The sequence below is a fragment of the Rhea pennata genome, chromosome 16 (assembly GCF_028389875.1).
Source record: "Rhea pennata isolate bPtePen1 chromosome 16, bPtePen1.pri, whole genome shotgun sequence".
In the NCBI taxonomy this organism is placed as follows: domain Eukaryota; kingdom Metazoa; phylum Chordata; class Aves; order Rheiformes; family Rheidae; genus Rhea; species Rhea pennata.
The window spans coordinates 1,055,522-1,079,573 of NC_084678.1; the positions used below are offsets into that span (position 1 = coordinate 1,055,522).

A 24,052-nucleotide genomic window follows, 5' to 3' on the forward strand; every position below is an offset into this window, starting at 1 on the left:
CAGTATAGGTCTCTGCAACACTATCTCCGTGTTGTTGGTAAGCATAACAGTAAGTGTTTCATATTTTAAATAGCCCTTAGCTATCAGGGCAGTAGATACAACAGACAGTTCTCAAATGATTAGGATGAACAATACGATGGAAATGTAAAGAACTCCTGAAGTGCTGGTATGGAAGTACTCGGAACTGTTAAGCCAGTGTCCTGTGAGTTCATTGTACCTGAGCTGCTTCTGATCATACCACAAAGGGCATAAAATCCACCTTGGTCTGCAAGATCCAAGATTGAGCTAGGTACTCTGCTTACTTACTCTTTGGTCTTCCCTCAAAGATTTGCCAAGAACTGAACTGTTAATACTATTGCACAGGGCCCTCACAAGATCCCAGAATAATATATATAGTTGTGGTCTCCTGGGTACAAAAGGGTTGATTTGGAAGAGATGTTACCTCTTGGCAGGTTACCTAAAGATTCCGAATGCCTATTTTATGCAATGGAGATGGAAAAGGAGGGGCTTGTTCACCTTGCAAAATGTCACTGTTGCATGACACAATGCAGGACACAGGAAAAGCACCCAAATCAGCATCTGTTTGCAGGAGTAAAGGATTAAACGGAGTGTTTTATCAAGGTTCTCCTCTAATGCAGCATCATCAGGTTGTATTCGTCATCTAGATTTGCAAATGTGGGCACCTCAGATAGCTGGCTGGCCTCTTAGGTTCTCAAGCCAACCAGTGAAGTGAAGAAGCCTCTAATGGCAGCTCTCAATTGTCTTTTTGGCTCCATGAGGAGCCTCACTTTACTTAGGCAACAAAAGTTGGAGGCTTCAGATTAGGCAGTGGCAGTAAGTCCACTTCAAGGTTGAATTTGCAACTACCTCTGTGGACTTGCAGTCACTTCACCCTCTGTGCCTGCCAGTGGTAAACACAAGGACACAGTAGAAGAGGTTTCTCAGAGTTTTCTATCTTATATCCCTACAGCTCTTTGCTGCAAGTCTCAGCTCTTCCTTCCGATACCTCCCCTAAATTACTTCCCATTCTCTGCTGCCTCCACTGTTCCTACCTCCCTGCCTCGTCCCTGCTGTCTGGGAAAGAGGCAATGCATGCTGCACTACCTTTGAGCTACCCATCATGTGTGGCTGTCCAGTACATACCGCCAGATGATCTCAAACTTTCCCTCAGTGGGCACGTTGATTTGGGTCTCCAAAACTTCTTCCAGCTCTCTGATTTTCATAAAGCTTGCAGGAACCTTGACATTTTTAGAGGTCTACTCCTCTGTCCCCTCTGGCTGAAAGTGGATTCAAAAGTTACCGGGGAAGAACAGCAGCAGCAAGACCAAAGGCAGCTTCCTAATGAGTGTAGCTTCATAGTGAGTGTGTTTGTGCATACACATCTTCAAGCAAACCAGTCAAACCCTCAAATTAGTGTCAGTCTGTAGACAGATAACAAGGTTCTGCCACTAAAATGTCTCAAAGCTCTCTGATGTCTTAAGGGGGCTCAACATATGAAGTTAATTTATGAACTTTGTTCCTTTGCTAGCCCTAGAATCTCCTATTGGAGAAATATTTGAGTAAACCTATGCTCCAAAAATAATTGCTACATATGTCAGGAATTATTCTTTTGACCTTTCTTTTTAGTTGGTTTTTTTCACTCCAATTAAGCACAGAACTACTGTAATGGCAAGATTTTACATCTGATTCACAGTGCCCTCTGAGGTTATCTGAATTTCCCTGGGGCTTCCATCTCCCTGTGCCGCGTCAGCTGGTGATAGAAAACAAGCAGCACAGATGAGACTAGTGAAATCAGCATCTCAAAGCAGAATGGAGGACTCTCAGGCAACTGCTGTCTATTACAATGATCAGAACTGTCACTTGGAAAGCAATCAACACTAAAAGAAAAAACAAACGCATTTCTGATCAGAAAACTGAAGGGAGCATTGTTAACAGATGTGAAGAAGAAAAAATAGCATTTCTGGCTTCCTATTTACAGATGCCTGCATAAATAAGTCAACCTGAACAAATCCACTCTGATTTATCAGAGGTCCCAATCAGTCCTGGGACCACGAAGTCCTCTGGACAGCTATGGCCCACGATAATAGGAAAATAGTGTTACCACTGCACTCAGTGCCTTCACACCAGCTGGACTGAGCCCTTCCATAACCAGCCTCCTGCCCCATGAGGGGGTGAATCACCCGCCCATGGGGTTCTTGCACAGCAATCATGCAGGCTGCCTCCAAATAAAACGACTTTGCAGTGCAGGCACACGCGAGGCCAGCTCTGATGGACTCACGGGGGGGAAACGGACAGGTTAGCCACCTGCTCTCCCTAGGCTGCTGGCACAGGCCACCCCAGTGGGCTTGGCTCTTCCCATTGAATCACAGAATGATTCTGTGGCTGGAAGGGACCTCTGGAGATCATCTAGTCCAACCCCCGTTCAAGAGTCAGACAGAACTTCCTATGTTTCAGTTTTTGCCCACTGCCTCTTGTCCTTTCACACGGCACTTCTGAGAAGAGTTTGTCCCCGTCCCCTTCACACCCTCCCTTCAGGTACTTCCACACATTGATAAGATCCCCCCTCAGTCTTCTCTCCTGCAGCCTAAACAGGCCCAGCTTTCACAGCCGCTCCTCAGAGGGCAGATGCTCCAGTCCTCTGGTCATCTTTGTAGCCCTACGCTGGACTCTCTCCAGTAGCTCCATGTCTCTCTTGGACTGGGGAGCCCAGAACTGGACACAGTACTCAAGATGCAGCCTCACAAGAGTTGAGTAGCGGCAGGATCACCTCCTCTCGACCTGCTGGCAACAGTCTTCCTAATGCACCCCAGGACAGCATTGGCCTTCCTAGACACAAGGGCACATTGCTGGCTCATGCTCAACTTGTCCACCAGGACTCCCACGTCCTTCTGTCCTTCTCCTACTCCTGCCCACACCACCATGAGAAGCGCCATAGGCCCAAAGCCTTCGCGCTCCCGTTAGATTTGTCCCACGACTCGCGCCGTAGCTCCCAGGTGGTATCGGGAAGCGGCAGGTCCTTGTGCCGCGGAGGCTCTTGGGAAGTGTAGTCTTCTGGGACGGGCTGGCGCGTTGGCGCCTCGTTCTCCAGCGCCGCCCGGGAACTACAGCCGGCGGCCGAGCCGGTGTCACCCCGCTAAGATGGCGGCTCCCTTGGTGCTGGTGATCCTGGTGGCCGTGACGGTGCGGGCCGTGCTGTACCGCTCCAGCCTGGCCGCCTTCATCTCCGAGCGGGTCGAAGTAGCCTCGCCTTTGAACGGCTGGAAGCGAGGTGAGGCGGCGCGGCCGGAGCCCCGCGGGGTGCCGCTGCGGGCGGGCAGGGCTCTGGGCCCATGGCGGGACCCCAGCGCGGCTCCGGCTCTGCAGCCGCAGGCCGCTGACTGACGCGGGACAGGGTTCGGACGGGAACAGCACTAGGTAGTTCCCAGTTTGTGCATAGCTATTCCCTGCTTCTTTTTATTTTTCTTGCTCAGTTTGGGGCCCCACACATTGTTCCCTGCATATGATCCTAACTCTGGCCTGAAGGCTGCGCTCCAGGTTAACCGAGGCTCTTGTGTAATGTTCTATGGTATCTGAACCCCTTATGAACCTTAACTGGTTTTAAAGATGTGCCTTTGAAAAGATAATATACAGGTATTATGCATGTAATGCTAGCTGCAGTCTTCAGGTGAAAAAAAAGCACAAAATAATAAAGGTAAAAGGCGTGAGTATATCTGAAGCTGTGAGGCTTCTGCTTCACACAGGATATCATTTCCTAGTTTCAAAGTAGAGCTCTCCAAAATGTCTTTGCAACAACAGTTTCTAAATCTTACCGCATCAAAGTAGGTGTCTAAGACGATAAGGACCACAGGTTGAAAAGTCTGGCATGAATATCTACCATCCTATGAAAACTCTGTGGCAGAGACAGACTCTTACCTTTCTAGCATCTTACTGAGCTGAAAACTTCTTGTTATTTTCTGTACACTCCTGCTTCGTTTCCCGTGGACTTTTCAAATATAGGGACTCATACCCCATACTTTCTTTCATTATATATTCTGCTTAATTCCCAGAGAACCTTCGTGGTCAGCAAGGTAGAGACCTTGTGGAAAAATGTGTGCAAGCATTGCAGTACAAGCTTTAATTACATGATTATAAAGGGTCAGAATTAAGGTTGCATGTCAGCCTGTTCCAACAACACATGACACTTTCAGCGTTGGCTGATAATGTGTATTAATTTCTGCTCTTTGATTTTGTGCATCAGGTTTGGGACATTTGGGGCCCTTCTAATTATACAAAATAGTTCAAATTATAGAGTTTCCTTTTAAAATACAGAAATGCATTTTAAAAGGGAATGTCATGATCATCCTTTGAGTGTATCTCCAGTGTACGTACTATGTATCTTGCAACAGATGACTTAAAATCAGTGAATATCCTACATGTGTTTTTATAACTGTAGCTTTAACATTTTTAGTTGCCTGAAGCAGATAAAGAAATCAAAACTCAGAATTCAGTCACTGAAGAAATTTGTATGGTAGAAATAAGTAAGAAAACATTCAATTTTAGTTACTTGTTGTGCAATTTTGTGTCATTCATTCAGGTGGTGATTCAATGTAAGATGCTTACCAGTGTAGGTACTTTAAGAACTGTATTTTTACCATCATGAGATATTTCTCTTCCCACGTTGCAGAATTCTAATGCAGGCGTTTTGTGTGTTTCAGTGGTTGAAGGATTAGCTCTGCTGGATTTAGGGGTCTCGCCATATTCTGGAGCTATTTTCCATGAGGTTGGTATGCATATTTCATTTTAAACATGATATTCCTGTGGGACATTTCTTAATCTTACTGCTCATAGACTAGTGAAGGTTGGGAACCTCTCTTATCCCAAAGACCTCAAAGAACTTGCATTCCTATAGTTGTGGTAGTTCTATGCAGTGACTTGCCCAACTAGGAACTGTGGTTTGTCACTTAATAGGTAGTTGCTGTGCAAATGATAGATTTTATGATGTGTGATTTTTTTTTTTTAACTGTACCTGAGACATCTGGAACTGGGGAAATCTTTGAGAATGAGAACGCTCTGTTCACATCCAAATGTTTCTGAGGCAGGAACACGAAGAGAAAGTGGATAGTAGCATCTTGAGTTTCCTAAACGTACTGAGCTGTTACATGACTATGAGTGGATTAACAGTAGTTATGTGTGTTTTAATAGGCTAGCAGAAAGCTGTGCTGGTGTGAGAAATGGTGGATAGGGCTCTTCAGTCTGCTACTGCGTTTGCAGAAGTATTCATATTAGCACAAGCATGCAGTACGATAATTCCTCATCTTGAAAAGCACCTCATTCCTCCAGACATGTAAGACCTAGGTGCTTGAAAAGGCTTAGTATCAAAGTACACTTTTAGTAAGTATCATGTATGTGTCTCGATATTCTGTATAGCTCTGAAAACTTTATTTTCAATAAATTCCTCTTGTTTAAACATAACTTCCAGTCTGTGAAGTATTTTTCAACGCTTATTTATAGCGTCATATTATTTTAAAAATATTTTAAAAGAAATACATTTTCTCACAATAAAGACTCAATTTACACCATATAAGTATATCTCTTCTGTCAAAGGAGTAATTCCTAAACCTACTCTTCCTCTCACTCTAAAAGGGAAGAGCTGTGAGAATATAAGGGTAATAGGATTGTAGTCCTGCTGTTTTATGTTGTTAGTATGTTGTCTTTGGTTTATAAAAGACTCATCTAAACAACAGGCTATACAGTGAAACCAGCTGTGTAGGAAATACTTTTAAAACTACAATGCAAATAAACTAAAAAAAAGGATTTTCTGTTATATATGTGTGTGTGTATATATATATATATATATATATACAGAAAAGCTGTTTTAATACTTTCTGTTGTAACTCTATCTCTGTGCTAGTGGAATTGTAAATTTTGAATAGGATATAATTTTCAGTGTTGGTGGCATCTTTTAAAAAATGTTTTGAGAGCTTTTTAAGGAAAAAGATCAGTCAGTATGGTCTGATGAATCATGTTATTGTAAGGTAAGAGCATTGCAGAAGATGCTAAGGAAGACTACCTTTCCCAGTCTCTCACGGTCGTAGTACATTTTTCCCTTCAAATTATCAGTTGCTTCATCTGAAAGCAGACTGGCAATATTTGACATGTGTTTCCCTTCTGCTTTTTTTTTAGACCCCACTGATAATATACCTCTTCCACTTCTTGATTGAGTACGCTGAGCTGGTATTCATGGTAAGTGCTCCTGAAAAGTTCCTCTTGAAAGGCCCCATTCTGTGAAATGCTGAGTATGACTTTCCTTTCACTCCTGCAAGGATCGAGGACCTTCAGTCTCTGCGTTGTTCAGACTCCTCCTGAACTCATGGTATATCTAGAGAGGCAGCTGTGCCTGTACAAACCCAAGTTGAGGTTTCTCCCTTGCTCTACGAATTAATTTCTTTTTTTGTCAGTTCTTGGCTGGGTACGTACGCTTTATAGAGGGACAGGAAGTTCATACTTGGTTTCAGATTTTAAAGCTTACCTCTTACAAATACAGAGGGTTTTGTGTCCCACAAAAAAAGGAATCTGCAAACTGTCAAAATAATAACATTTGTTTCCCCCCAGATTACTCTATGTCCCTGCACTAAAATCCACTGCCAAACTCCACAGATGCAGTTAGAGCATGAGTGGGCCAGAGCTCCAGATATGTTTTGTTGTAAACTATATGCGAGTTCTGCATAATTCAGGACAAAAATCAGGTAGCTGATTGTGCCAGCAATCCAGTAGAGCGTCTCTCCTCAGATACCGTCTCTGACAGGTCACATACAGATCTACCAGCCACCTGTGCTGTATTTATGCTAACTGTTCAAGTGACTGTACTGCTACCTGGTAAGTTTGAGGTGACTCAAGGTGCCCTCAAGCTGGATTAGTGGACAGGTGGATTTAACCAGCTGGGCATTGCCTCAGTGTTGCCCCTGCTCTGATTAGATGAGTGATTCTTTCCATTATCCTGGCATACTTCTTTCCAATGACAATTGCTTTCCCTTAATTCCCCATTCTCTTGTCATGTAAATATTAATATCTTTGGTGTAGTACATGACTTCAGGGCTCAGTGGTGATGCGTGAATCCCTTTATACAAATCAGCAATCTAGTTAATGGTTTTAAAGCTTTTTTGTGTTCTCGTGAGCTGAGGTCAGCAAGATTGCAGTAGTACCGAGTATCTTTTTTTCCATTTGTTTGTTTTGCTTAAAGTCAGTCTTTCTTACCTTCCTTTCTTAGATAACTGATGTGCTAACTGCTGTTGCCCTTTACTTGGCCATCCAGGACTTCAACAAAGTTGTGGTAAGCTGACTTACCAGTGCTGCTGGTCCTCCTTCTCCCGACAGGTATAAATATCTTGTGCCAAGAAGACCACGTGCCAGGGAATTCAGTATCAGGTACTCTTTGTTGCTTAGCTGTAGCAAGTAAATCTGATCATCTCTGGATGATCAGCAAATATGGAGACTGAATACAGTAAGCCAACTAGGATGCTTTTCAGTTCTGTTGTGGCACTATTATGATATGAAGCAAATTAGTGTCCAAAACTAGTACGCTCGCTTGAGTGATGACCTCAGAGGTACAGATCCTTTAATATGAAGGGGTTTTAAAGAATTTGACAAATTCTTGAGCACAATAGTCAATAAAATGCAGACAGCTCTAGGGTCAAAACGCATGACAAGATGCGAGATTTAGAAACCTGTACTGATTCTTGTGGAAACGTGAAGTATTTAATTACTAGATTATGAATTTAGCAAGACTTGGGCTTGAAGTTGAAGGAAAAAGTTATAACACAACTGCAGGCATGTAAAAATCCTGTCTGTGAGTTATTTTGCTTGTTGAGAATTTATTGTCAGCATCTCTCTCCTGTCTTACCATGACATAGTTCACTAAATTCACAATTCAGATTTCTCCTTTGTCTCTGTAGAGAGCATCATAGATTAAGACTGATGAAGGAGATATATTTTGCATCCATAAAGGAGGTTTGACATAGAAATATACAATTTCAAATAACGAAGGCCACTAAGCTGTGGCTTGGCTTCTGTGGGGCTCATATGCTGAACAATGAATTTGTACAGCCAACTTTTCATTGGAGAACCAGATGCACTTTCGGAAGATAGAGAGTATTAAACTGATTTGGTGAATTCACTGTTAACTGTTTCAAGAGGCAGACATGGACAATTAAGGAAGCTTTTTTTAAAAAATAGAGTTATCTGCTCTCTTTGTCTTCAACTTCAATTGTTAAATATATTGTTAAGTATATAATTATTAAGTAGAGTTTTAGCTCAAACATGGGACTCATAGAAGGTTCTAAAATGAGGGAAATCGTAACTAATAAGAAACAGGGACTTTTCCTCATCTGACAGTCTTTGATCATTCTCCCTTGTTCAGTTTAAAAAGCAAAAGCTTCTAATAGAACTGGATAAATATGCACCAGATGTGGCTGAACTCATCCGGACGCCCATGGAAATGCACTACATCCCCCTCAAGGTAGCACTGTTGTAAGTATTGCATCTTATAGGCTGTGGCAACTGATTCCTCTTCACCCCTTGGCTTTTATTTGTTTGATTTGGGGGCTTGGCATTTGTTGAATTTTTTTTTTTCCAATAACATGAATTTCCTATTGCACATAACATCTCTTCAGCCTGAATACTCTGAAAACGAAAAGCAAATGTTCTTCCAAAGGTATATTTCCAAAAAGTAAATTTTCTATCGGCTTTAAGAAAGGCTTAACAGCATAAGGCCATTAGTTCAGTAGCAAGAATGTTATGTCTCTCTAGATCACATTCCCATTTAATTTGCCTATATGTTAATGTGGTCAAAACTAATTTTATACCTCCCAAATCTTTCAGGTGTCTTTTCAGTGTAGAAAACTCTTTTTTTTTTTTTGGTGGAGGAAAGAATTCAGAGTAATCAGACAACATTTTTGCTGAATATCAAAATTTTAACATCACAGAATTTTTCTAATAGTTCAAAGATATTTTCAATTTGTCAGCTTTAATAATGTTATTATTATAATAATCTCAGTGTTCCTCTATCTATTTCACATTTTTTTTTTTAATTTCAGAAAGTTCAGTTAAAATAGATAATGTACAGTAAGGTACTTAAAATGAAAGAATTAATTTTTTATTTGGGGTTTTGACCTGAAAAAAATATTACATGAATTTGTTCTGGCTCAGAAAAGAATTTTCCATTAGATAGATTAGATAGATGTTTTTTCTTACTGCCATATGAATTTTGTAAAATAGTAAATTCCCCAGGGTGAGAAAGATGGATCTCTGTCTCTTTTATATCTGTTCAAATTGCGGACTATTTCATATTTTTATTTAACACTGATGCACAGTATTAAAGGAAAGATGTCATTGGGCTGTTTCTGTCTGGAAACACAGGAAAAAAGCCAGACTAGGACCCAGAGAAGTAGGAAAAATGTTTGTGTAAGAAGATAATTAGGAAATCACCGGCACCCTCTTGTTAGTTTGATGATTGATTTAATTCTGCCATGGCTGATCAATCCATTCATTATCTTGCTTATCGATAATCCTTTACAGCATTGTTTGCACTTTTACCTAGTTAAATGAGATCATCGTAATTCTCATTTCCAAAAGAAGCCAACATCCTTACTAATAGAAATGTGGAAAATAAGTTTGTTCTGGGTTTGCTGTGCTGAATTTGCATATAACAAGTTGGTGTATTTTAAGCTGCCACCTTGGGAGCTGAGAGTCAGTTGATTACTCCTGTATGTAGGAGTGACTCTTGTTCTCAAATCATGCTGTGGTGAATCCAAGGAATTGTATTACCTTAGTAGGAGCACACAGGTGGAACTGGGTAATGTACTGGCAAGAATTGGTTCTATCTTTCTGTCTTATTTTTGTTACTTCTTCAGGGCCAGCAGAAGTGAGAAGCAGAACTTAGTTGGGACCCAGCGTTTGTAGGTCTGACTGAATATATGCACATAGCTTTTGAGAAGCGAGGAACGTTTTGATAATCGTTTTCTAGGACAGAACAGGATGTTTAGGTGTCATCCCAACCATCTCCTTTTCTGCAGTGAGTTCCCTATGGCTGTTGCGTCCTAGGCTACAATCCAAAGATCTGAGTTTGCTTCAGACAAAAGCACCAGTTCAGCTGAGTTAATTTGATGATGTGAGGAACCCGTAAGATATAAATAAACAAAATGAAACAGCAAATTGCATCTTATTTTCCTTTGAACTTCTCTTAATTTAGATGTTACCTTCTTTGAATGGCATGAATATAATACAGTTTTTGCTCTTTTTCAGCTATCTCTTAAATCCTTATACTGTGATGTCTTGTGTGGCAAAGTCCACCTGCACTATCAACAATACTGTCATTGCATTCTTCATTTTAGCTACAATAAAAGGTAACACACCGAGGAAAAAATTATTCTTCATGCCCTTCCATAAAGATTTTAAAAGTAATGGAAATTAAATCAATGTGGATCTTTACAAATGTGATTACTACAAAGATCTCAGTGGGACACATTAGACACTGTGTCCCAATATCTAAGTTTTCCCTTGATCTCTTGAATTCTTGTGATTTCAGGTAAAACTTTCTCTCATCCCAGTGTGCCTAGGAGTTTTATCTCTTGAAAACTGACTTCTTTTCCTGAGTCACTTTCTGTTTACAAAGAAACCTGTGTCTGTGCATTGTAGTCTAGGAGGACATAGTGTTCTGCTGCTTTTTCTTTTATACATGAGGAAATCCTTAAAGTAAAGTTCCCTGTAACTATTATTTGACTTTCACTCAGAATTGTAACCTTGGCTTGAAATAAGCTAATGGAGCTTTGGGGAATAAGAGGCTTTGGGGAATACCAGCTTAGTTGCATATATTATGACAGAATGGCTGTTTTGTTCCTTTTGTACATGAAACCTGGTTTCTGTCTCTTCTATTAACCACCAGCACTTAAATGTTTTAGCACATGATTCATCCTAATCATGTACTTTTTAGGAAAGCCTCTACTGGATAAGAGGAAAAATCAGTCCGATATGTTATCTAGTCTCTAGAAGTGCCCAGAACCAGACCTTGCAAGGAAAGCTGGTATATATATATTTATATATATTTTTTGAAGTAGTATTTCCAAAAGAATTTTTTTCTAAGATCATTGACTAATTGAGGCAGGAGGAGGTTTAATTTAAAAGCATTTGTAAAAGTAAATGAGCAGGGTCTGTTTGTCTTATGGTGTCAGTGAACAGCGAAAAATCAGTTTAACCAAAGTTTTGTCATGGGCAAAATAGTGTTTGCTGTCCTATGTGTTTTCTGCCTGATGTGGTGTGTGGCAGCCTCTAGTGCTTAAAGTGGGCAAAGAGAGAGTGTCAGATTATGACAATGATTTCTGGGTGCCAATTCCTTCAAGCTATGCAGAATGTAATGCTCTGTAAAATAGAGGATAGGAAGGCTACTGCCTAGGAGACTTTAATTGTAGTTGGAGAAGACTTAACACCAGGCATACTTTCTCTTTTAAAAAAGATGCAAGCGGAGAAGCTTACCAAGTATTTGATGTTGGTGACTGGATACAGTTGATAATTATCCCAGTATACTGAGTCAGGATTCTTACTAAGCTGTATTTTTACTAATAACTTTGATCAAGTGACATAAACCAAGTGACATAAACCAAAAAGTTCTAACCAGGATACTGCACTTTTTTTTTGATATAAAACCTGATACCTTTTGGAGTTGATCTTTGGTGGGAGGCAGTCCCACAGCTGTTGGGCAACCTGAGTACTCAGCAGTTAGCTCAACCTGAGATGCCTGAAATAAGGTCTCCTCAGAGGCATTCGTATTTGAAGACCACTTGGAAAAACTGGGCCAGTATTTACCTCAGTCTTTGTATCTGTAAATAGGGCTAGTGCCACTTCTCTCCTTCAGCTACAGACTTTTACCTGTGATGCATGCAAAGCTTTGCTGAGTGCCCCAATGCATTCTGCTGACAGTGACATCTGGCATGCCCAGCTGTAACAGCTGTTTCACGCAGAAATGACTTAAGTGAATGTGTTCCCTCTCATAAAGAGGAACACCATGAATGGCTACTATATATATAGGCTGGATTATATAAATCTCTTTCTATATATGTTATAGGAGATATAAACCTCCCTTCTTGTAGGAGAATCATTTGAGTATGAGTTGTTCTGCTTTCAAAAGTGTAGTTAACAGGGCATTCTGCAGGACACATTCTGCTACTCAGTAAGTGGCACCGTGGTATTTGTAAAGCCCTTGAAGTTCTTTCCATTTGAACTTTTGTCTCTAGGGCTGTTGTTATTATATTTTCTGTATGAATGAACTTTACTTTTCTCTTTGCAGGTAGTGCCTTCCTCAGCGCAGTATTTCTGGCCTTAGCAACCTACCAGTCACTATACCCTCTCACGTTGTTTGCTCCAGCGCTCCTTTACCTTCTACAGGTAAATGATTTTTAACTATATCTCTGTTGTCTGCTCATAACTGCACAGGTGCAGTTCTTCTCAGGTATCAAGAGAGGGGAGTCAGGGGCAAGTACTGAGTTTCAGAAAAAGTGCTCCTCTCCTCAAGCTATGGAAAGTTTAAAGTCTTAACAGGAATGCTTGCACATGGAGAGGAGGAAGCAGAAAGTCATCTTTAGAGCTGATTAGTGTTCAACTTGCCTGAAATGAGTGATATTCTTTGTGTCATGTGATTAGCAAGGAGAATTTTAGATCAAGAGCATTTGCTTTGCACTGACACAGTCATTGAGCCACGTTTGAATGAGGAGCCTTGTGTTTGAATCACCCAAACCCAGAAATACTAATCTGAAGTTTAAGGGCAAAAGGCATGTGCTTGCCAAAGCAGCTGCATGCCCTTATGCCTTTCTCCCTCCCTGTTAACAGTGTAGTTGTTAAATTCCATCAGGGCTGACCTTGATAGTTCATGGGTGCCCACCACGTTGGCAGACTGACACTGCTCCAGGCAAAATGAGCCCATCGGTAGGCTACTAGGTGCATCTGTAGAAAGATGGAGGTTTAAAGCTTAGGCCATTCTTTGCTACTTTGAGTAGAAGACAGCATATATGGAGAGCGTTGTAGTTCTGGGCTGTGAAATTGGGTGAATTGGATAAGAGTGGCCAAGCAGAAGGAAAATGGAATTTTCTGATGCATCTAGTCGGTTTGCCTGTGTGGTTCCCCTTGGTCTCTGGTCTCTCTCTTAGCTTCTGTGCTGATACTGTAAACAGTAACTTACTTGAGAGTCCAAATCATAATGCACCTAATGAAAACTGATCATTTGCTATTTTCATCCTGATGTGGGAGCAAGGAAAGGCTGTGACTATTCGCAGAGGACTCTTATTCCACATTCACAGATCATCGGTGATCATTTCTGTCATTCTGGCCATTCTGAAGCTGTGCCCATCTTAGTTGCTTCTGCCCTGTCTTCCTCATGATTTTTATAATTGATCTTAACTTTAGATTCCTTACAGTCTATTCTCAAATCCTTCAGTTTCAGAAGTCAGTTCTAGTCCCTTCTCCTCCCCTTATTATTTGACGTATTATGTCTCTTTCCAGATATTTTATTATTTGTACTCATTGCAAGACAAGAACTTCTGTGGAATCAGTGCTGCTTTTTCAGTTTGCTAATTTTTGAGATCATTAATTTACTGTATATGGGTCCTACTTGTTTTCTTAGAACTTTCATTTAAGCTGTGTGTCTGCATGGCAGTAGAAAGATAAAAGCGTTGTGTTTGAAAGTAGTGATAATATATGAATGCCTTGGTATATGAATGTCTAATTTGCAACTGATTTTAAAGGGGAGTGCTCTAGTTTGTGCTCTTTTATGCAAATTTGTAAATGAGTTTCCTGCATTCTTTGTACAAAATTAAATGGTTCTTCTCCAGCAGTCTCTTATCTGTCCTGCCAACAATCCTTGGTAAATTTGATTACAGTGTCCCACCAAGTGGTGTTAAATGTGTTATGACTGAAGGACCTGACCATGCTTCTTTACCGGTTAGAGCTGCCTCTCTGTATGTTTCCTGCCAGTATAAACACCAGTACTAAATGGAGAGGCCCCATCACTGAACTGGAGCTGCAGAATTCTGAGCAATTTCCGAAGGCGTTTGACCATGTGTATATATTTGTTGTTATGTACACAGCCAGGGAATTTTAGACCTCTTGGTGTGAAATACCCATATGTCATGTTATGTGACAAGGGCATGTTGCTGACCTGTCAGGACATGTGGCAGAGGCAGGACTGCGGCAGTCCTCTTTCTGGGCATGCAGCCTTTCAGAGTAGCTCCTTTGTGCTTAAGAAGCCACTGGATATCCTCTTCCCTTGATTTCAGCCGTGCCAGCCCACGTGGGAAGTATCCAGCATCACAAGGTAGTGGATCAGGGACAGGCCTCTCAGACATCTCTGTGGTGTGGATTAATGGAATGGAAGGCAGGTGATAGGATAGTGTTGTAAACACATAAGACAGAAGTGTAGCTGTGAGAAAGTGTGTGCAAATCTCGCATAGGATACATGAGACTTGACTAATCTGTTGTACTGCAAGCAGAAATGACCAGCTTAGCTACTTGATTTTCAAGCACAATTCTGGAAATATGGGTAACATATATGACTCAGTTGGTCTGAGTGAAGAACCTCCAGCAGGCTGTGCCTGAAAGCTGTTCCTCCTAGTGCACCAGTGCCAGTATTTCATACTTTTTCATCAGTTTAAGAGATGTTCTGAACACTCAGACACTTGCTTGTGTCTTTCCAACTGATGAGGGGTATCTGCCTGTTTGTGTTTCGTTTTCAGCGTCAGTTCATACCAGTGAAACTGAAGAGTAAAAGCTTCTGGCTCTACACCATGCAGTATGCAGCGCTGTACCTTTGCAGCCTGGTGGTAATCATCTGCCTCTCCTTCTTCCTTCTCAACTCCTGGGATTTTATCCCATCTGTTTACGGGTTTATGTAAGTATAAAAATTCTTACTGTTTTTCAGTCCAAACCCATCTGTGTATTTTCTTGTGCATCGCATAAAGGAGCTCTATTCCCTATCCTGAGGAATGCGCAATCTCTGATTCTACTGGCAACACAGGAAAAAAAATGTGTGTGTAGGAGAGCTGGCAGTAGTGAAATTCTTTTATTTAAATAACAGCAAGAGTTGGAGAAAGGAAGAGATGTAAGGAATAGGTGAGAGAAGTTGCTTGTTTTCCATTTAGCTGATTGAAAATGGGTTTGATCATTGAGCTGCATGGTTGTGAAATTTTCTTCTCTGGAGGTTTTAAGCAGAGTAGACAAATGTCTGCTCAGAAGTGGTTTAGATCCTGTAAGGAAGGATTAATCCCTTTTTTTTTTCTCCAGGTTTTCACCTCTTTGATTTCTGTTTTACATATTTAAAATTCAGATCCTCCATTCAATAGCGCACAATGATTTGTTAGTGTGACAGAAGCAATGAAAAACAACCATTTAAAAATATTACCTTGACTTATTTTTTTAAATTTCAGCCTTTCGGTTCCAGATCTGACACCCAATATTGGCCTCTTTTGGTACTTCTTTGCAGAAATGTTTGAGCACTTTAGTCTTTTCTTTGTATGCGTGTTTCAAATCAACGTGTTCTTCTACACCATTCCCTTGGCAGTAAAGCTAAAGTAAGTATGTTTCTTTGCTATTTTTTTTTACTCTGTCTGAATTGACAGCTTCTGTATTTTATGCTGTTCAGTCTTGGTTCATGGGAGTGAGAGGAATAAAGCCTTTTGTGAAATGTATTTTTTTTCACTGACATATTTGCTGTATGAAAAAATGTTTAAACTCTTGAAGTTCACTAAGCCATGATTATCCAGTGGAAGCTTATGGGGCTGGCAGCGGACATCTGGATCCGATAGGAAAAGATAGGTTTTATATAAGGCTATCCCTCTCATTTCCCAAAGCTGCATTCTTTTTCTCTTAAGCTGAGTAAATGTGTTACGCTTGTGCTGGATTGGAATGGGCAAATATTTCCTATCACTGACAAGCCATGGGCTTATATCAACAGGAGTGTAGCTAGTAGATGAAGGGGGAAGGTACTTTTTAAACCACATCTAGAATATTACATTTGGATTTTGGCCTCTCAATACAAGAAAGATGTTGATAAACTTTAGCAAGTGTGGTGGACCACCACCAAGATGGTCAATGGGCTGGAGACCGAGGTAAAGATGAGGGAACTGGGCTGCTTTAGCCTAAAGAAGACGTTTCAGAGGTGTCTGATAGCAGCCTTTGGATATCTAAAAGGAGGTTACTGAGAAGATAGAGCCAGACTTTTTACTGAAGTGCACAGCAGGAACATGAGAGACAGTGGCCATAAATTGAAAGAGAGAAGATTTTTTGACTGGATATAAGAAAAAAAAAATATTTCGTTGTAAGGACAGCCAGGCATTGCAAAAGGAGCCTATGTCTTTTCCTTGGAGGTTTTCCAGATCTGACTGGACAAAGCCTTGAAGAATCTTGATATGAACTCAGTGTAGACGCTGCTTTGAGGAGAAGATTGTATTAAAGACCTCCTGAGGTCCCCTTTCTCACTGGGCTGCGACTGAGGAACTGCCTACTGCTATACCTTTGTACACTTTTGGAAGTCCTTTTTTTGCCATCCTAATAACCTTGTGCTAATGCTTGGAGCTAGAAGGATTGTTTTCCGGCAAGTATTCTTAAACCATGATTAGGTTTCGGAGGAGGCAGCAGATACGTGCTCACTCCTACCTCTATTGGAACCGTGCCCTCTCTCTGTGTGTTTGGAAGGTTGAGTAGCCTGTAGTTACCGGTTATGACCGTCACTTACGTGACATCACTTACGTGTCCTGTGAATGCACCATAAGAAAATGTCTCCATATCTTCAGGCATTAAGATGCCTGAAGTGCTGTAGGAGGCCTGCATTTCCCAACAGCTTTTTGCAGTGGAGATATTTTTCAGGATATTTTCCTTTATCTTGTTTCCCTTTCTATCAGTGTCCCAATAGCCGCAGTGGGATCATTTTTATTGACAGCTGAGAAATTAAATGCCTCCTATGTTTGGAGGGTATTCTCTCTTTAGGACAAAGTCAGTCTAGTTTCATCCTTACTTCTGAGCATTAGTGATAGGGAAAAAAATCCATCTCTCCTTATGCTTGAAGAACTAAGTTTTTTTTCATGCCAGTATTTAAAAGTTGGCTATCCTCTAAAGGCTTGTCTGCGCAGAACATTGTGTTCACCGTCACCCTCTATTTTCATTTCTCTGTAGTACTGCAAAGCTTATTCACTCATTCTAAAAACAAAGCTGCACTTTAGACCCTACAGTAGCAATCCCAGGCGTCACCACCTCACCTCTTTGTTAGGGGCACATCTAACTGATGTTGCTTGCATACTTAGTTCCTCCGCTGCTCATGTAACGGCCAGAAAACTGCACGGGCAATATGCCACTGACCCTGGGAAGAATATCTGGACCAACAAGCCTCTGACAGTGACACACCTTATCATTTTGGTGTTGAGAAAGTATTTGAGGAACTTGATTCATCACTTGCCATGGTGTTATGTATGACTCAAGTGGAGTTGTTGCACATCTTCTACGTTTTTCATAGCAGCTGTGATTAAGAGGAAATAATAAATTCTTGCCCTGATCCGTATGGATCTGAAGTTGGATTCTGCTAAGCAACAGGTATGTAACAGGCATCAGAAGAGGAAGCGGATTGGGCTATACAGATGACTGCTCCCTGACAGAGTAAGGCAGTGGGTCAGAAACTTGTTATTTATTGCCAGAGCAAAGTGGTAACTCAAGGACATTCCTAGTGGACTGTTGACAACAAGCTTACCCTTCTTTCTGATAAAAATATCTACTAATTACCTGGATTCACAGTGGGCTTATCCTGGTGACTTGGAATCGGTATCACCATCATGGAATACGAGAGGGGTAACTGTAGACTTCCCCAAATAAGCTTCAGAAGGGAAGTGCTGATTGCTTTTCTGTGAGTAAGACAGAGCTGGTTAGGAGCAGCCAAGATAAGCGACTGTGTAAGTGTATGTTGAATTTAGGCACAGAATTTCTGTGTGAGGGCAGTGAACCAATGTGCATTCTCTTGTACCGCTTCTTTGTAAAGCAGCTCAGCCTGTCCTACCCTGCGCTCAGAGGCTTGCCTGGGGAGAGCATAGGGGTATGAGAGCCTCTTAAAGCCTGTCCCACAGTACGTTTGTGCCCTTGCTGTTCTTAGTTACCCGTTTCCAGAGACCCTACTGCATCCTCTTATCCTTTGTGTCTTTTGCTTTCTAGGGAACACCCTATATTCTTCATGTTTGTCCAGATCGCAATCATTTCTATCTTCAAGTCCTATCCTACTGTGGGAGACATTGCATTGTACATGGCCTTCCTTCCAGTCTGGAGTCACCTTTACAGATGTAAGTTTTTGGTGTTTCATTGTTCCTTATCTGGAATGCGAAGGGGGACTGTCCAATAACTGTCACCACTAAACCAAACGAGGCCTTTGTCTGCAGGCTCTTGTGGCATCTTTGGGCCATCTGGAAGCAAGCTTGATTTCTAGTGATGCAAGTATTTTTAGGACTGAGGTTGAAAGACATCACAGAGAGAATTCTCACTTTTATCTTACCTTCCCTTTCTTTCCAAATTCTTCTGAAGATTAACTTTTGTGTAAGAACCTTTGACAGCCTTGTACAAAGGATGTGGCTTATGTAAAGTACATCAGCCCTTTGAATGCAGCCGTGGAAGGTTTCACTCCCATTTAAGGCTGTGTAATTTGTGTGCTGCTCCTGCAATCGATGGGTCTTTCCAGCCTTAAAATCCTGCACCCTTGCAGTGGTTCTTTGTTTTGCACCTACTTGTTTGCTCAGAGTGAAAGTAGCTGAATTACTGCAGGCCATGGTCCAGTTTTTCTTACATGCTTTGTAATTAGCCTCTTTAGTTCTTTAAATCACCAGAGCGCTCTCTGCTGATTTTCAAGCTCTGACTGTAGGATTTGCTACACGGGGAGATTTTGCAAGCCTGCCGGTATAGTAGTCCTGAAGAGCTGCATTTTTCCTGGCGTTGCCTGCTGAAGTCACTGCAAAGCAGCTGCTTTGACTAATCCTGCCAGGCTGCCCTGGGCTTTAATTACAGTCTTCTCTCACCTATGTCAAGTGTGTTTGTGGACAGCTAGCCTGTCTTGTATCAGGAGACATAATCAGGAGCCCAGTGTAGTTTGGGTATATTTGGCTTTATTTAAATGCTGGTTCTCTGCAGCATCAGTGGCAGCGTGTAAATGGGACATTGTTTGACTCTGAGCCCATCTGCTCCACTAGTTTTACACTAACAATAGCTAAGGCCAAAGGCTTAGCTTTCTGTTACAGAAGAGGGTAGAAAGCCCCAGGGTAGCTAGACCTAGAAGGAAGGAGGTACAAATGAGAGATTCACGTTCAAGCTAAGGCAGAAGCGTTTATTTTAAAGGAAAATCAGTGGATTTCTTACTAAATCTAGCAAGAGAATCATTAAAACAAAATGTGAAAGTTGGAGAGAAGTGTTGGCAAGTCCTCTCCCCTGCATTTATCTTATGCACCATTGCACGATCACAGCCGGTCACTTTATGCATCTTTATAAGAGTTTGCTTTTCTTTTGCAGTCCTCCGGAACATCTTCATCCTGTCTTGCGTGCTCATTGTCTGCTCCCTCCTGTTCCCTGTTTTGTGGCATCTCTGGATTTATGCTGGAAGTGCCAACTCCAATTTTTATTACGCCATCACGTTGACTTTCAACATAGGACAGGTTAGTAGAGTGAGACAAAACAAGGCAGCACTTTGGGGAGTGTGATGGAGTGGATGTCCTGCCAGCAGCAGTGAATTCTGCAGGACGTCTGGTTCTTTGCATCCTGTGTAATCCCACATAGCAGCTTCCTGACTCTGTTTGATCCAGCTGAAGTCTGCCTTGTCCTCACCTTCTGGCCCACTGATGAGAAACAGAACTCTCCTAGTATTTGAATTATCACTTAGCAATCCAGCTAGAATATGCTGCAAGTTACCTAACCTGCTGCTTGATAACAGAAGTGTTTCAGTATGGCAGGACTAATAGCTGACGTGAATGGAGAGGGTCAATTCAGAGGGGAAATGGAAAAGACGATGGGGCAGTGCAGTGGGGTCCAACAACAGACCAACAAGAACTGCTCATAAATTGGGACACGGTACCATTTTTTTCTGAAGCAAAGCGCTACAACTCACTGAAACGTAGGGCTGAGGGAATGCACAGGGTCCCTGTTGTGCCAGGACTCTCCCTGCTTCTCTCAAGACTGTGCCCTTTTCGATAAGTGACTCTTACTGGCACCAGGGAAAACAGAGCTTAGCACCCCTGGAGGATGAGGTGCAATGTGCACAGTTTGCACAACCTTCTCTAAGGCCATCCTCTTCTCCATGCTAGTTCTACGGGCTACAGATCTAAATATAGAGCTAGGCTATAGGTCCTAAACCCAGAGGCACAGTTCTGCTGGGGGCTGAAAACCACCTTGCCCCACCCCTTGATAAATCGGGGCAAGCACCAGTTCTGTAAAAGCAGAAGGAGACTCAGTGCAAGGAGTGGGGGAAGATGGAGTATAGAGATACTACTCAGAGGGTCTTATAGGAAATTGGGATAGTTCATTAGCTCTCTAATTGCATATGTTTCTATGGAATGAAAGGAACAGTAAAGCTGCATTTGCAGACACCTGTTGTTGATATTCTAAGAGGATTTTATTTTCTATTTGAGAAAGTCATAGCAGATTGCACAAAGTTTTGTGCTCTATATGAATGCAGACAGAGCAGAAAGCTCCTCTCTTTTTTTCTTGTGAGCAGGAACTAGCCCTCACTCCTATCAGCTCCCATTCTTCAGGTAAGGCTCTCTCAGGTGTGACTTTTCCCAAGTAGCTGGCTGAACGTGTTTTTCCAAATGGGTGCACTGAGTGTCCTATGGCTATTATGGCAGAAACTGCTAACTTGTGATCCTGGAAAAGTTTTCCACTACAGTTATGCGGTGGTGTTTCCTGATGGAGGAGGTCAGTATTCATGGGAAAGGTTCATACTGCTAGAGGCTAAATGAGAAATGGCAATACTGAGACAGCAGGTCGCTGCCTGAACCCAGAAAAACCCAGCCTGGTTCCACAAAGGCAGATTGCCCAAGGTGGCAACTGTATAGAAAATGACATTTGTAAACACTACCCCAGCACTAGGGAGAAGCCAGCACCGTGACCCCTGAGTACAACAGAAGTGTAGCTTGAGGAGGGGAGTGACCTAGTGATTAATGTCAGACTTCCATGTTCTGTGCAGTTCTAGAGCAAGATACTTCAGCTGTGATTTCACATTACAAAGTGGGTGGAGGCAGTTCCAGCCTGAGGTACCTGCATCTCTGTAACCAAGCAGGATGGTGCTGACACTGATTTTTGCAGAAGCATGTTCTGAACTGGATCAGGGTGGGGGGAAAGATATTTCTGGGGGTAGCCATCACTGTTCCCCATTTAAAGGAGCCGGAGTGCAAGCTTAAACACAGGGTTGTCCACCTCACAGAGAGGGCACTACAGCACAGGGGCAGGGAGGAGATGGGAAAGCAATGGGGTAGGAGGAGTCTTTTAATCTGATACTGCTCTTGGATATTGTGCTGTGAAACCACAGCTTTGGTCTTTCTACTCTTCCCTTCACCTCTTAGCCTAGTACATATTACTGCTGTTAAACTGCTAAAAACTTTGATTTGCTAAGGTGGACCTGTGAGGCTGTGGTGTTTCTTCTTCTGCCTACAAGTCTCTTTCTGAGTACAAATTGCAACTGAAAAACAGTAACAATTGAAAAGTGCTCAATAGCAGTCATCAGTAAGAGACTTTCAGCATTTGAGTTGGGTTGCATTACAGCACTCACATGGATGAAGGTCATGCATGAGGCTTAAGATGGTCTGTGAAGCTGTGGCACAGCTGGAGCTGCCAGCTACAGATTGGCCAGTTAATGGACTTACTTTCTTTTCAGCTGAGATGACTGTGAGAACACATTGGCAGCAAACCAGATCAGTTTAAATCTCCCTTGGTTTTGTACTGCAAGAGAAAGCTCAAGGAATGTTCATGTGGTTACAGTGTCTCTTCTCAGAAAGGGTGATGAACAGCATAAGAACTTCTTAAATCCTTTCCATGTCTGTCACAAACACATGTCCCTTTTTGTCCTGTGTTCGGAAGCATTAGTGATGTGTCTGAACATTTCACTTCTGCAGATTCTGCTCGTCTCAGATTATTTCTATGCCTTCCTCCGACGGGAGTACTACCTCACTCACGGACTCTATTTGACAAGACAAGATGGGACAGAGGCCATGCTTGTTTTGAAGTAAGGATGATGCTCACCATTCTTGGGAAATGGACTACTGTAAGGAACATGCAAAGCTTGGGGTACATGGGGTGGGTGGGGAGGGTTCCCTGGATGAGGTCAGACTTTGAGGATGATATCTACTGAAAGAGAGAGCTGAGGAAATTCTGGGAATACCCTCCTGAGCTGCAACAGTGAACTCGGTGTGGAGACTGTAAGAGCTGCAAGTAGGAGCCACAATGCCTCCATTGGAGCATCTCCTTTCCCTCAGCCATGCTTTTTACTGCAACCTCAGCTATCAACTCTGGGCAGTCCAGCAGGAACTGGAGGAAGTGCCTGGGCTAAAAACAGGGCTGAATCTCTGGCCCGGAAAGAGCTGAGAACATAACTTCTTTACTCTGTTGGTATTGCTTCTTGGAGATGTTTGTTTCTCCTGGAAATTCCCTCTTCACTGCTTTGACCAGTAGTGTTCCTGCTTGGCACGTGGCAATCTTTGGGCATTAGTGCCTAAGCCCTGGCTGCATTCAATTCAGATGCTTTCTCAGTTATTGTCCTGTTGCTGGATCTTGAAAAAAAAAAAGAGATTTGCTTAGGCACGCGGAGAACTTGTGAAACAAAGGGGTAACCTGGTGGAAGGAGGACGGTTTAGGCTGCTGCCATAGGTTCGTTTTTAAAGCCACCATCTTGGAGCTGAAACCACTAGTGAGAGCTGGCAGTGGGAGGGTGAAAGAAGGACGGATAGGGGACATGCATCCCATTGAAGCTACGCAGACTCTTTCACGTTAAGAGCTGCACAGAAGCATTATAGAGTCTCAGAAGAAGGACCATTCCTGTGGAGACAGACTCTCACTATTCCTTTTATGCACAGCTTAGCAGGGCATGACTTAAACTGCACCCGTTGTGGTTGCTTGGAGCAGCAGTTCTGGACTGGCAGTGAGCAAGCTGCCTGCCCACGCTAGGGACCAGGAGGTGCCAAAGTCTCCCCTTTAAGACCAGAAAACAAATTCAGAAGGAGCCTTAGATGCCCCTTTTGTGGAGTTGGGCTTGAGGTGTTCCACAGCAGCTTAACAATACTGAATATTTACTCCCCAGTGTGATCCTCCTGAAAGTATGGTGATGGTAGCTTGTGGCTGTACATGGAGGCCTGCGTAACAAAACAGCATCCCTTGGTTGCCCCTATTCCTTCCCTTTGTGTATGTTCAGATCTGCTCACTTCAGAGCATGAATGTGACTGACCTAGGGGAACCCAGGCTAGATTCCTTCTCTCCTGGTTTATGTATGTTGGCACTGAGAAGCATTAGCTTAAATACCATGTTGGAAGCTTTTTTCAGTGGTGTCTGGGTAAGACACAAGCAGTTTGCCCCACTGATCCTAAGAAGAAGTTGGAGGGCTGCTAATTTGACAAAAATAACTAGAAACTACATCTCTTCTACACCAATTGAAACACCAACATGCCCAGGCCCTGCCAAGGCAGCTCCTTTCTTTTTCTTTCTTTCTGGACAATAACAACTTTTGCCTTATTGCACTGCTATTAGCGCTTTGGCTGGCGAGTGGGTTTGCTCCAAGTCCAGCTCAGCCCATCCTGCGCTCAGCTGTGCCTGCCTGGGAAGGCCCTGCAGCCGCTCTGCACCTTGGGCTGGGCTGGATGGGCACTCGGAGCCAGGGCTGCTCTCGGCTGCCATATGTGTGTGTGGCATGTCAAAGAGCACAATAAACTGTGCAAGTTTTAAATGCCTCTTGAGTGCTCTGTGTTTGGCAAAGATGGAGACAGGGAGCAAATTTCATCCACATGGGTTGCAGGGTGCGACTTAAGCTGTGGAA

The 24,052-nt window shown here is 42.5% G+C and overlaps 1 protein-coding gene across 1 annotated transcript; it reads left to right on the forward strand.

Moving 5' to 3' along the window:
* Nucleotides 1-3,138: 3,138 nt before the first annotated feature.
* PIGU (phosphatidylinositol glycan anchor biosynthesis class U) lies at nt 3,139-23,964 on the forward strand. Its single transcript, XM_062589378.1, has 12 exons — nt 3,139-3,268; nt 4,695-4,759; nt 6,163-6,222; nt 7,247-7,309; nt 8,396-8,505; nt 10,279-10,379; nt 12,317-12,414; nt 14,754-14,908; nt 15,444-15,587; nt 18,211-18,335; nt 19,549-19,691; nt 22,143-23,964. Exons 1-12 carry the CDS (start codon nt 3,139-3,141, stop codon nt 22,254-22,256), a joined length of 1,308 nt encoding a protein of 435 aa, XP_062445362.1. The 3' UTR covers nt 22,257-23,964.
* Nucleotides 23,965-24,052: the final 88 nt, after the last annotated feature.